We start from the raw sequence: 15,231 nt of genomic DNA on the forward strand, positions 1-15,231 counted from the left end.
CAGTTTAAAATTTTCAAGGAGTTTTTTGAAATTACTGTAACTAAAGCTGTTAAAAAACTTGTAGAAGATAAACTTGGTAAAAAAATAATTTGCCAAACAGGCCCAAAGATTTGGTAATTTAAAAAAAATTCTCATTGTGCGCTACTATGTGTGAGAGAAAGGTAAAATTTTGGCAAATCAAACGGAAATTTTCGTTTCAAATTGTGTATAAATTAAGATGTAGTTAGTTATTTTGAAATTAAGATGTATAATGAAGATGTAGTTATTGGTAAAGTACTTTTGTTATCTAACACATACCATACAAGTGCAATGAATATGTTATAAACACTTCATCAATTTATTAAACACCATTAACTCTTATGGATTTTTTGCCTTTGGGAGACAAGTGATCAATCCTATTTCTACATGTAGATGATTGGCAGTAGTTTTTGGGACATGGGCTTGGTTTGGAGTTTAAAAGAGATTAAATAGTCGTACATCTTTCTTTTTATGTGGTTTGGGAACTTCGAAATAAGGGAAGAGAGAGTATTAATGACAGTTTCCGAATTCAAAACCTTCTACTAAAAAAACTTTGAAAGGAAACCACAAAAAAAAAAAAAAGAGATGCTTTTATGGCAGTATATCTTCAACATTTAGAAGGAAATCTAGATAAATTAATATTCTTTGTCATTACATCATCTATCCCGAAAAAAAGAAAAGGAGAGATGCTTTTATGGCAGTATATCTTCAACATTTCAAAGGAAATCCAGCTAAATTAATATTCGTTGCCATTATATCATCTATCAGGGAAAAGAAAAAGGGAGAGATGCTTTTATGGCAATATATATTCAACATTAAAAGGAAATCCATCTAAATTAATATTCTTTGTCATTATATCTATCCCTAAGAATAATCTCCAATTCACCAAATTCTTTAGGAAGTTTTTTATCATTACCACATCTGCAGGAACTAACATTAGATTCTTCTATTAATAGTAAACTTACCTAGCTTCATAATCTTCGCAATCAAATACTAACTACAATTTCTTCTTTTTTTTTTAAAACAAAGAAATGTACTAACGCGCATTGCTCTGGTCGACAACTTGGCCGCGAGTCATTTGAGAACGCTTTCAAGTTTCAAAGCTCGTAGCAAAAATTTCCCATTAATCTATTTTCTTTTTTAAAGCAAACCCTGTATATAAGGAAGAAAATTTTTCCATTAATCTATCATATACATTTAATCAATAATACCAAGGTTTTTAATCAGGGACAGTATTTCAAATTACTATGATTAAGAGGACTGAAGCAGAATTTTTGTGACTTTGTCTACCACGATCGAGAACTTTGTTGACGTTAGGAAGACAATTGCATTGGATTCTCACCCTTTCAAATTCTCGGACTGGGGAAAGAAGAAAGATACTCCCTCCGTCCCACTTTGATAGTCTTGTTTTCCTTTTTCGTCTATCCCAAATTGTAGGCCACTTTCCCATTAAGAAATGTAGTATTCTTTCAAATTATCTAAAATACCCTTATTAAATATCTTGTTATTAATACATTGTTATTAAATACTAACCCACTACATTGAATACATTGAGTTTTTCCAATACTAACCCATTAGTTGTAACTGATATTAATTGGCACTCTTCGTGATTAGCATAAGGGTATTTTAGGAAATTATTAATCTAAATTTATGTTTCCAACCAAATTAATTACACTTTCTTAATCTGTGTGAAAAAAAAACCAAGACTAACAAAACGGGACGGAGGGAGTATAAGTGATTCCAAAATTATTCAAATAGTTGCAAAAGTTAGATGCATAGATAAGTTAGTTAAGTAGTAATGATTCCCTTTTTTTTTTTTTTTTTTTTTGTTTGAGGAAGTTAAGTAGCAATGACAAAAAACAGTTTCATTATTCGTACCATAAGTTAAGACTGATAAAGTACTTGGATCTTCACAATCTTCCTATATTTGGATTTTTTTTTTTTTTTTTTGGGTGCCAATCCAACTCTACTCCAAGGGACCAGAAGGAGGTGACCTATTTATACTAGAGGTGTGCACCATAATACAATATTTGGATCGTTTTTAATTGTAAGTGTGGGGTTTGACTTGGTGCCTCACTAGTTAGTTTAGTTTCTTCATCAAATAGAAGCAAACGTAAAATGAGTCATACAAAATATGTTGTTAATAATAGAAGAAGCGGCAATAAGTTAGTCAAATCATATCTCAGTTTAGCTTTTATTCATTTAATTTATTTGTTTTGGAGGGGAGGCGGGAGGCGGCGGAAAGATAATGGAGGGAAGAGAAGGAAAAGGAGGACGAAAGGGAGGAGAAGAGGAGGGAGGAGGAAGGAAGGGAGGAAAGAATGAGGGGGAAAGGAGAGGAGGAAGGAGGGGAAGCAAGAGTTTGAGGAAGGAGAGAGGAGAAGGGAATTATGGGTGGTGGTGGTGAATGGTATTATTTTTAATTTCTTAAAACTATCTCAAAAATTTTAAATTCTAAAAATACCTAAAAATACATTCTCAAAAACATCCCCAATAATATTCCGTAAGAGTTTTAAATATGCACGGCTGCAGTAAGTTTTTTAAAAATACCTCTAAAAATACCTAATCCATATAGGGCCTTTAAAAAAAAAATACAAAGCCTTTAAGTTAGTTTATTTCCTTCGTCAAATGTAGGCAAACGTAAAATGAGTCAAGCAAAATATGTTGTTTACAATAGAAGAAGCGTTAATGAGTTAGTCAAATCATATGTCAATCTAGCTTTTATTCATTTATTTTGTTTTATTATTTTAATTTATTTTTTTGTCTTCTTAAAGTAGGTTTTTTTTTTCTTTTTTGAAGTAGGGTTGATTAACCAATTCACAATAATTTGAGATTGTAAATTATTTGAGATATTTTTACTGTAATATTTTTTGTGATGTGATGTATATGAGATAAAAAGGTAATTGGGAAGATAAAAAGATGTATTGAAAATTGTAATGGTGATGTAAACAAATATATTTGAACAAATAATCTCCTGCCCAAACACACTAACCAATAAGAAACTTAAAATAAGTCCTATATGCCTAAACTCTAAGTAGTAAAGGCTATTGCACCAAAGGAAAAATATTGAAGAATAAGAATTAATCCACATTGTCAGGAAGATAGATAGAAAAAGGAAAGAATTAGAGGTGGCAATGGATTATGTGTGATACCGTATTTGTGTTGTGTCCTTTTCATGTTCGTGTCGAAAAATCTCAACTCGAACCCAATTCATTAGGTTTCTGTGTCCTGTTGCGTTGTGTCATAACCTACATATCAACAGGTTGATACGATCCAACTCACTTAACCCATTAAGTAATTTTAGCCATAATAATCATGTTAAATGAACCTGTTTGACACTCTCTTAAACCTATTAATTTATTTATGTACATAGTTTAGTGTTGTTATTAAAGAATTTTCAATGACAAATTGCTCAATAAGGTCTTCAAAGTTCAAAGTAATAAAGAAATAAGTAAAATTTTATACACACTGACAATGTATACACTATCATCGTTAGATAAATGCCACAAAAATGAAATTTAGATTTGAAATTCAAATTTAGCATATATAGCAATCATCTAAACATGACAATGTACATACTGTCAATGCATGAAGATTAATCCTAAAGAAATTTAAGAATTTCAAAACTAAAAAAAAAAATTTCCAAAACTTTGAAATTTGTTTTCAACAAAAAACAAATCTATAAACGAAACTTGTAAACTCATGCAACCATGCATCTTACTAGCCTTCTTTATTCAACAGCCTTCTTAATCCACGAACAACCGAATGACATTTCCATTATCACAGCAGCGGTTTTGTAGTATTCAATTGTCCGTTTGTTTCGACGTGAAAGACATTTTCCATAAAAATATTTTTACGTTTCATGATTTTTTGATGTTTGGTTAACTTTTAAAATATCATTGTGACAGAATATCTGCAAGTACTCTACATTATTTATCATTCTTAAAGACATAAACTAATTTTTTCCCAAACGAGTAAAATGTTTTTCATGAGAAAATATTTTTAGTGAAAGACATTTTCCATGAAAATATTTTTACGTTTCATGATTTTCTGATGTTTGGTTAACTTTTAAAAGATCATTTTGACAGAATATCTGCAAGTACTCTAAATTGTTTATCATTCTTAAAGACATAAATTGATTCTTTCCCAAACAAGAAAATAAGGTCTGACAAGAATATGCAGTCGTGATACGAATAGGTAGGGATCGCAACGGGGCGCGGTTTGAGGACAGAGCACCCCAAAATTGCCAAAAAACTTGCCCCACCCTCGTCCCACCCCCCGGCTTCTCTTGCGGGTGCCTGTGGTTGATAATTTGGTTTTTTCTAGAATCTTTTATTCAATAGATCAAACCTAAATTCAAACAATAAAATAAAATACGGAGTTGAAAAAAGTGAAAAATAAAAATGAAACAAAAAAAGTGTTGAAATAAAACATTAAGAAAATTAAGAAACTCAATTGGATTGTATAGATAAAATCTGAGAATATTCATAGAACGCATAACATGTTTGTAGCAAATATCACCTAGGAATTTGGATAGAAATGAGATAAAGATTTTATTTAGTTGTCGAATATTCTATATTTATTATTATTAGATTATATAATATAAACATTTATTTATATTAATAAATCGGAGAATGGGGCGAGGGTCACTTCCCGTTTAAAACAGGGGGAGAAAAGTTCTCCCCATCCCCGTCCCCGCCCCACCCCATCGCCCGCACCATTACTCCTCCCGTGGGTACCCGTCCCCATTACCATCCCCATGAATAGGTAGTTTGGGATGTTAGATTCAAAACTCATGGTAGGTAAGGAAAATAACTTCAGAAAATCTATTGTGTAAGTTGTTTTCCACTGAAGGATGTAAATCATTTGCTGAAGAAAAGGTTTTCAGTGGTCTAATTGCATCCAAACATTGGAAAATTGGAAAAAGGTTTTTCGAAAAATAGTTTACACCAAAACAAACGGACACTGAGGCTGTCATGAAAGGAAAGAAAAACAAGATGGGGGACAATTTTTAGTGATGTTCATTTTTTTTTTATCAAATTAGCGTGACAACCTGTAGGCTAATCCAATTCGACCTGCTTAAATTAATATCGTTAATGAATTGGCTCAATAATAATTCACTTACACTCAAATTGTGATAAACTTTTGTGTTTGGATTGTATTTTTCATGATTTTTCATGAAAAAATTACTATAGCAATTTGATGTATGTGAGGGAAAAAAGTAATAGGGAAATGTGATTACGGAAAATGACATAATTTTTTTGTCGAAAAATAGCAATCCAAACAAGGCGATTTCAATTGTATTATCTTGCCGCTTCAGAAATTGTCACCCTTAAAAAGAATTATTCACATGGCCCTAATTATTGGGCATGTCCACATGTAACGATCGAGCTAAGCATTAGGGCTTTTCAGACCAACCCTACAATTCTTGCACATGGACATCCCAAGGACATTAACAAGAATATAGGTTTCTACTCATTTTCATCATAAATGCATCAAATTCTATGGACAGGCTATTGTATTGAATTGAATATTTGAATTAAGCTATTGGCTTGAAACATTGTAGCCACCATGAATGTCACCTAGGTGTCTAATATTTGGCTGAATAACATATGAGCGTTTTACTCATAAAATTCACAATTTTCCATGCCACAATTAAAATGAAAAAATACCATGCCACGAGAAAAAAAAAAAGATCATAGCAGAATTCCCTATTTAACAAATTCGAAGCTTAATTTTGTCAAAGAAAAAAAATTGTCACTGAAGCAAAATACCAATTGCAGTGACATCCAAAATTTTTCTATACAAAAGAAAAGACATCTAAAGATAACCAATTTTAAGATACTATCAGATGGGAAACAAAAAAATAAAATAAAAGGAAAAATTGCCAAAGTGAGATGAATGAATCAGTCAGAGATCAAATGCAGCAAAGATTGGCTGGGACCTGGTGTAACCAAGGCTGGACTTGGAGGGCTCAATGCTGGTGGTGGAGCTTGTGAAACCAATGGCGGTGGAGGCGGCGGAGGTGGCGAAGATAATGGTGGAGCTGGAGGTACTGGAGGTGTTGGTGCTGGTAATGGTGGTGGTGGTGGTGGTACTGATGTAGAGGGATTTTGTGGGCTAGGAATTTCACCACCCGCAGGCGGTGCTAGTCCTCCTCCTCCTGCTGGTGGTGGTGGTGGTGGTACTGAACTTTCGCTAGGACTAGGATTAGGATTAGGATTTGGAGTAGGACTTGTAAGAGAAGAGCTTGGTGGAGTGGGGTTAGGCACCACTGGAGATTGGTAACAAGCATCACCAGAACATTTGCTGTTGTGGGACTTGTGATTGCCATGCCTAAGAAGCCCAAATCCCAAGATGAGTCCAGTCACAACAAGAACTGTGATAATGAAGATGAAGATCTTGGTTGCCTTCCCCACAAAACACATCTTTTCCTTTCCTCTTTTGCACTTTCACTTTTAGTACTATTCTCTGGTTTGCGCTCAGAAATGGGCTCAGGAATCAGAATTGGTATGGTAGATTGGCAGGGATGGTTTTTGGTCGTCTTTGTTAAAGACAGAAAATGTGAGGTGAGTTGTGGTGAGTTTTGTGATATTTGAGGTAATAGTATGGTACATTTTGACATATTTATTTCTAGTACTCTTTATGTTGTTGTTTTCTTCTTTTTTCTCTTGGTCTTGTCATGGTGTAGAGAGTGAAGATGAAGAGGGACAAGTAAGCATTTGATGAGCAGGGAAAGATGGGGTTGGATTTGGGCATTTCACTTGGTTTTGGTTGGTTGGAGGGGGAAAATGTGCAGACTGGCACATGGAACCAATTAAGGGGGTGGGAAAAAATAGTGGAGTAGTATTTTTTTGCTTGTAATTTTTTGGCTGTTTCTTGATTATGCTAATGACAAGTTACTGGATTTTGGATGAGAGTGTTTTGTTTTGAGAATTTAGTGAATCCTGAATTGAGAACTTTTTAAATTCGCTGTAGTAACTCTTGATCCCTCATATTGGCTGTTGAGTTGATGACTTAATGTGAGTAATTTTTCTTGACATTATCCTCATATGTTTTCACCAGCTTTTGATTATTGATTTACTCCATTGCGTTGAAAAAGCAAAGGTAGGGATGAGAAGACCAGCAAAACAATCCCTTTTGGGTAACAAGACAGGAATTCAGCAAGTATGCAGTCGCTTAAGTTTTTATTTAATAGACTGTGTAATGTGTAATTTTTTTTTTCTACCCTTTTCCCTTGGAGCCTTCCTGCTAAGAAATTCATCCAGTGTCACAACCGGGATGGATGAACACCAGGTTGATAATGACGGCCTAGTCACATCTGAAATGGGTAGAAAATGTTGGAAAAATGTCTTAATGCATATCCGCATTCTTCTTTGTTCTTAGAAATTTGGATGTGTTTGTAGATCACAATTTTTTCAAATATTATTTTGCTTGCATTACAAATACGTTTTCTTTTTATTTTACATATATCATGTCACAAAAAGTGTCATAATAATTATTTTAAATATATTTTTCTTTTTTTTTTAAAGGAAAATTCAATTGGATTATATAAGGAACTAGAGAGGAGAGATAGGCTCGTTTAGATCAAAAGAGTGATATGACACATTCGAGAGATAGATCCATCGTGATCAAAATGATGCTTTAGCAAAGCCCTTTGAATTGTTTTAACTGCACAATGCAGGATTTGAACTTTCAACCTACTCAAACAAGAATTTTAAATCCCTTTTGGTAGCTAACTTGCTTAAGACAAGTTGGTTGTGAGTTAAAATACCATGTGATGAGATGAACTGATATTTGTTTTATAGTTAAAAATTAGAAATTCCAAAATGTTTGGGACTGTTAGCAATCTGGCAAATTGTCAACGTTGAGCCCATCCAATGTCACTGTAATGCATCTCATCTCTTTTGCTTTAGACAACAAACAATTCAATTTTAACAAACCAATCTGGCTAATTGTCAATGTTAAGGAATTGTGGACAATGAGGTGGCCTTTAAAGTTGTAACTTCGAACAAACAATCAAATGTAATGAAATCCAACTATTAAGGAATGAATATGAATAGGAAACACAAGGTTTTAAATGTGTTTAAGCTGCATTACAAGGAATCAATGAGTCTCTGTTTGGAGAGAATTGCGCCCACAAGACAAAAGACAAAGATTGCATTTCTTCGGGTTTTGTTTGGGTGTTGATTATTTGCACAAAACAATTTATTTGTTTGTATCAGCAACAAATTTTTAATTACTTTTTTATTTCACATACATCACATCAAAAAATATTACAGTTAGTATTTTTTCAAAAAAAATTATCCCAAATAATCAACATCAAAAAATGTTGATTATTTGCACAAAACAATTATTTGTTTGTATCAGCAACAAATTTTTAATCACTTTTTTATTTCACATACATCACATCAAAAAATATTACAGTTAGTATTTTTTCAAAAAAAAATTATCCCAAATAATCAACATCAAAAAATGTTGATTATTTGTACAAAACAATTTATTTGTTTGTATCAGCAACAAATTTTTAATCACTTTTTTATTTCACATACATCACATCAAAAAATGTTACAGTTAGTATTTTTTCAAAAAAAATTATCCCAAATAATTTACTATCCAAAAATTTATTTGCTTGCATTCCTTCGGATTCGTTACTTTTGCAGTTTTACATTCTACTTCTTTTCTATTTTTTGTGGGGAATCAATTATTTTCTTATTTTAGTTTAAGGAATTAAAATGGTGAATTTTGAATAAGAACAGATAAAATTATTAAATGGATATATGTTGAGCACCTGTAGAAGGGAATATATTGGGAAACGAGCCCGATATTATTCTGCCATGTCAACCCTTGACCTAATCCTAAGCTAAGCTGGCAAAACGTCAGTTCTGTTCGTTAGCTCCTTGGTTCCGTAATTGCCCTTAATATTCCAGTTTAATTATCAAATTGACAGAGTAGCTTTTTTAGCCTTGTTACGTCCCCAATAGAGAGTGCGCCCACGCGCACTATGCCCAATTTTTATTTATTTTTTTTGGTCATTTTTACTTCTACTCCTACTCTTACTCTGGACCTATTGGAGAATCGACAGGAATTGAACTACCATCGAACTCACAAATATTGAATCACCATCACCTACTCGTACGCCTATTCTGGACTTATCGGAGAATTGACGAGAATTGAACCATTATTAGATTCATACTCCTAGTCTAATTTATTCTAATAAAGAGGATTCAACTCAATCTATTGAAGAATAGATGAGAATTGGACCACCGATGGAGATTAAATTATCATCAAACTCTTACTTCTACTTTAGCTTATTTTAATGAAGAGAGTTCAACTTGACCTATTAGAGAATAAAGGGAACTGACCAAACGGGTGCGTAGATTTAAGTCACATGTAATAACAAATGATGAAAGAAAAGATTTGAACCTTTAACCCAATCCCACCAATCTTTAAAGATCGGTAGTGGCTAACAATCCAAATGACTGTTGGCTTGCTGCGCAACTATTTAACCTCATAATATTCTTCAAGTAGCGGGCACGTCCATCGAGGCTAGTACAATTAACTCATTCATTCTTGACGCGCTAGTAGTCGCGTGTGATTAATAACTCTTAACTTACTTCCCGAACTGTGGATTTTTTTTTTTTACTTTCAATTTTGCCAAATTGATCGAGGACAGAAGAGATTAATTGCAGTAGTAGTATTTAGGTAATTAGAATATTTCATACACTTTTTTTTTTGTTGGTTTAAGAATATTTCATACACTGCAATGAGGCTTTTGGTTTAGCAGTATACACAACCTAAGTCAAATTTCAGAAGAGATTCCGTTTAAATTTCATAATTAGAGCTATAGTTCTACACATTAGGCTAATATTTGCCTCACCTTCTCTAAGTTAATCATCATATTCTATATATATATATATATATAAACTCAGCTAAGCTAAAGGGATAGAATCTCCGTAATGTGTATAATAATTTAAGGAGCCTATCCTTCCTACCAAATTTTAAAGATGATAAGTGTGTTTAGATTGTAAGTTATTTTTTCAAATATATTTGCTTATATCACCATTACAATTTTCAATGCACCTTTTTATCTTTTCAATTATCTTTTTATCTCACATACATCACATCACAAAAAGTGCTACAGTAAAAATATTTCAAATAACTTACAATCCAAACACACTCTTTAGCATCCTTGAAAGCTATACTAGTAAAAATGGCCTTTGTCAGCTAAGTTACAGTCCCTGCATACTTCGCGGTTCTTATCTTTCAACTATCATAAAATACTCTAATAACCAGAGATCGCCATTCTAATCTCCCAAACAAAAAACTATCATACGATACTCTTATAACCAACCCCTCTTGGCTCCTCCCCTTCTCAAGGAGTAGGTTAGAAATTATCGTCCCGATACAAAAATAAAGACAAGTGAAACGGATGATCTTATTAACATTTAAAATGTTAACAAAGAAAATGTTCCATAATGAAATGAGACGGAATAGAATTTTCTCTCTCTTTTTTTTTTTGGGTACTTATGGAATCTTCTCTCCCACAAGTCACTTCGGGGCTCCGACTCATTGGCCAGCGATTAATAAATTTCTTGGCCATTCTCTGGAAAGAGGAGGGGAAGGTAAATTTCTAGAACTCCTTTCCATAGACTATGACTTGGATTTACTGGTTAATCGAAACAAACAGATGACAATGACAGAAAATGTTGTCAAAGTCTGGAACTGCACATGAAAATGTTCGAAGATTTTCCATAACCAGCGACTACAGTATACAGTCAGTTTCATCTTTTAGTTTCCCCACCACACTTGCAGCTACTAATGACCAGAGGACTACAATACTCCAAAACATGTCAATTTCTAGATCAATGCAGCCCACACCAAATGCTTCAAGCAGCTGGAAATGAAAAGAATCAAGGATCCAGCTTGTTTGAGGAACTTCCATGTCCTTATTCTAGATTTTTTATGTTGAGCTTACACTACTATAAAATCAAGATCCTCTATGCAACACTCATCCAGCAAAAATCACAATGACAAGCATTATAACCTCAAAACCAACTGGTACACTTAGAAGAACAGGATTCCACAAAGCACAACTGCTCTCAAGCCTGCCGAAGAAGATTGAACAGAAGAATGGACAAGGCCTCAGGAATAATCTCACATTTCGTTCTCACAGAAGGATGCAAAACCGTCAAGCAATAGCTTCTGACGTTTCAACCACGCAAGCAGAGGTAACTTGAAGTGAAGTTTAATAACCATTGCAGGTTTTCTCTCTCTTACATTTCAAACCCCCTGCCCTGGGCCGGGGAGGGAGGGGAGGGGAGGGGGGACCAACCCAAAATTATGTTCTCTTTTTCCAGAATTCTATTGGATGCAAATATACTTGTTAAGATGTCTCGGAAATGAATGCAACCCTAAATCCTAGTATAGTTCCAATCCTGCTGTCATTATTCCTAGCAACAGCTCTTAAGTTGAAATCAGACGAGCTACCGAAGCATGAAAAGGAAATTAGTAGTGGAGATTTTCTACTCCTTCAGCACCCAATCTCCCATGCAGTCACGTTACTGCCATGATAACATGACTTCACGGCCAACAACCTATTAGCAGCCTTCTCCAAGTTCTATATTATCCCACCTATTTTATAGTCTCATTGAATAAGTACTAAAATGTTCCTAAACCACATAATGCATGAACCAAGTGTTTGTGTAATACTTGCTCTTATTTGACATGTGATTCTCCAAACCAATCACAAGTCAGCAAGCATAATAAGTGAAAAATAAGTCAAGGATAAGACAGGAAAAGCACAGCATATAACATCAAAGCTTGCAGTACCAACACATTTGTAGTTTATCCAAACCGATAATAATCAGATAACTGCAAGCAAGAGAAGAAACTATGCTTTCATTTTTCTGTGATACATATTTAAGCTTACCCTTTTCCCCACCCATGGTACAGCTCCAAAACCCTCCCATAGCATATTGGTAAACTATGTACCAGTTTATGTCATGCTCCAGGTGAGTCATAATCTCTACTTTAAAGCACAAAATACATTACATTCCAATTAGGTGGTGGGAAACAATAACTGCCTTAAAATCACATATTCCTTTTCAGTTTATGCTAAACATTTCTGCTAGTGATACAGCTACATGTTATTTCAACAAACAATGCTATCTCAAACCAAGAAAAGCTTGAGAAGTAGCTGCACGAACTCAGACTAGCTGGAGTTGATGGCATCATGGTTGATGTCTGGTGAGGCATTGTAGAATCCAAGGGTCCTAAAAGCTATGACTGGTCTGCTTACAGGAACTTGTTCCAATTAGTTCAAAAACATAACCTTAAAATACAAGCAATCATGTCATTTCACCAATGTGGTGGCAATGTAGGAGATGCTGTTTATATTCCACTCCCAAAATGGATTCTTGAAATAGGAGAAGAGAATTCTATACAAACCAATCAGGTACTAGGAATAAGGAGTGCCTCTCACTTGGAGTAGATAACTTGTCTCTCTTTGAAGGTCGAACTGCTGTCCAGGCAGATGATTTCGATGAAATTCTCTAATGCTGTTCAAAGATCATGCATTTAACCATTATAGAAGCTCTTTTCTTGAGTTAAAAAGATGTCAAAAAAGAAAGGTCGACTTAAAAATCTGGTGTTTGGGTAAAATCCTTTAAAATAATCATTTGGTTTGTGGCCATGTTCTCATTAGTATGCCAACTATAGAGCCTGCTTCCTGACCAAGAGTTTTATTAAATAAAACTAAATCCACTATTATAAGTTGAAAGAGTATCGAGCTTCAAACTGTTGGTAGTAAACTCTGGTCTGCCCTTTAGCTGGCAGTGTCACAAGAATTATACCAATCACATGTAGGAGATGGGGTTTGACATAAGCAGCCACAATTTCTGTGTTCCTCTGTCTTTCTTATACAATTTCTTATTACTTGTAGTGCTTTTGAAGGCCTAACATTAACCTAATGAACTATTGAGCCTAGCATATTGTCATTTCAGTTTTGATTTGTCATTAATCTCCTAATGTTTAGATGTATAGTGACTATATGAACAGCTTCAGAGAGAACATGTCAGACTTTTTGGAAGCAGGAACTATCATAGACATTGAGGTAGGCTTAGGACCAGCAGGAAAGCTCAGCTATCCATCATACGTAAAAACTCAAGGATGGAAATTTCCAGGGATTGGAGAATTTCAGGTTAGATTTTCAGCCTATTTGTTGTAAGCCTACATCTTATCCTCCCGTTAATCAAAAGAAAATCATTCCTAACTAATGTTCTTTCAAAACTAACACACAATCATAACATATTTCAGTGCTATGACAAATACTTAAGGGCAGATCTTAAAGAGCATGCAAAAAAAGCAGGATATCCTGAATGGGATGTGCCAGACAACGCAGGAACGTATAATGACACACCAGAAAATACAGGCTTCTTTGGACCAGATAGGATATACCTCTCAGACTACAGGAATTCCTTCTTGACCTGGTACTCCAACAACTTATTGAACACGGTGATCACATCCTCGAGGAAGCCAACAAAGCTTTTCTGGGATGCAAAGACAAGCTGGCAGCTAAAGCAAATGCTCAATAAAAAGAATAACACTTAATGTAGTGCTTTCCCTAGACATACTATTAAAATTTTCTTATACCCACTGAATTAACGGGTCTCTGGTTTCCATTAGTGGTAAAAGGATGACACTCATGCTGCAGAGTTAACTGCAGGATACTATAACTTAAATAATAGAGATGGGTACAGACCTATAGCCAGGATGTGGTGTAGGCATTATGCTTGCTTAAACTTTACATGTCTAGAGATGAGAGATTCTGAGCATCCAAAAGCGAAGAGTGGACCTCAAGAACTAGTTCGACAGGTTAGTTATGTAGGAAAAGGCAATTCTTAATCATGAAATTATCCACCCTGTCTTAAAGCTTGTAAGAAACTATCTTTTTCTGGTTACAGATACAGTTAGTGAGATATAAAAGACAAATCTTGTTAAAAAAGAAAAAAATAATAAGACCTTTGCTAGCTGAACGATACTCACATCTAGACATTTGTCACACTTGTTACACATTTTTGTGCAGGTTTTAAGTGCTGGGTGGAGAGAAAACATTGATGTTGCAGGAGAAAATGCACTTTCAAGATATGATCGTGTAGGCTACAATCAAATCCTCCTTAATTCTAGGCCAAACTGTGTCAACAAAAATACTTTACCAAAGCTGAAGTTGTCAGGATTGACTTACCTCCGACTATCAGATAAACTACTAGGTCGGAAGAACTTCAGCATATTCAAAACTTTCGTTAAGAGAATGCATGCTGACCAGGTTAGCGGCTTTCCACAAACATGCACACAAGGAACATAGATGAAAAAGAAGATATGATACTTGAACATTAAAAATGGCCATGATCTCTTAATATTTCTATGTCTAATATCATTACTATCTTTTCTTAGGATTATGATCCAGATCACATCGACTTACCAGCCCAGAAAGCATCCAAACAGAAGATTTCTTTTGGCCAACTTCTCGATGCAACTAAACCAATTGAGCCATTTCCTTGATATGAAGAAAACTATATGCGTGTGGGTGCTTCATTCTTTGAATTCTTGGACAATCTCTTGCACCATTGTTCTCCATACTAAAGTGAGGGAAATTATTTAGCTTCTTGAACCCTGTGAAGGGATCTCTCTCTCTCTAACCAACAGGAAAAAGGGTGAAAATTATATGACATGAAGGCAATTTGCTACTTCATGAGCTCTCATACACCCCCATTAATATCATAACTTGTTACTGTGAGCACCACAGCATTTATCCACTTCAAATTTTGCTTAATTGCATACCCATGTGTCTATGAATCTAGAATCTGAAAAACCTATTTTTGAGCATTGAAAAGCTTTCTTGACATTCATAATCCACTAATTCTATAGTAGGAAAATGTCACCCAGTTTCCATATGAAGCTTCTGTAATGGTGATTGCATAAAAGGAGGGCCAAAAAGTTCATCTATTTGAGGTGAATGATCAACTCACTCAGAGGTGACATGGAAATAACTACCAAAATCTAACTCGACCGAATTAAACTATCACTGCTCATCAGTCATTTTTCAGATACAAGCTTCATACAAAGACTAAAAGCATAGTAATATTACCACATTTCCTCTCCCTGAACCACATCTTTTAATCCAGGAATAGCTAAAAGACGTCTGAACAAGCA

At 34.4% G+C, this 15,231-nt stretch overlaps 1 protein-coding gene across 1 annotated transcript; it reads left to right on the forward strand.

Moving 5' to 3' along the window:
* The first annotated feature begins 11,048 nt into the window (after positions 1–11,048).
* Positions 11,049–14,716, forward strand: LOC140007342 (beta-amylase-like). Its single transcript, XM_072050077.1, has 10 exons — positions 11,049–11,249; positions 11,946–12,032; positions 12,161–12,213; positions 12,447–12,570; positions 13,055–13,242; positions 13,356–13,533; positions 13,714–13,912; positions 13,960–13,987; positions 14,071–14,344; positions 14,473–14,716. The coding sequence occupies exons 1-10, from the start codon at positions 11,049–11,051 to the stop codon at positions 14,578–14,580; spliced, it is 1,440 nt and encodes a 479-aa protein (XP_071906178.1). The 3' UTR covers positions 14,581–14,716.
* Positions 14,717–15,231: the final 515 nt, after the last annotated feature.

This window comes from Coffea arabica, chromosome 5c (genome assembly GCF_036785885.1).
Source record: "Coffea arabica cultivar ET-39 chromosome 5c, Coffea Arabica ET-39 HiFi, whole genome shotgun sequence".
Lineage (NCBI taxonomy): Eukaryota > Viridiplantae > Streptophyta > Magnoliopsida > Gentianales > Rubiaceae > Coffea > Coffea arabica.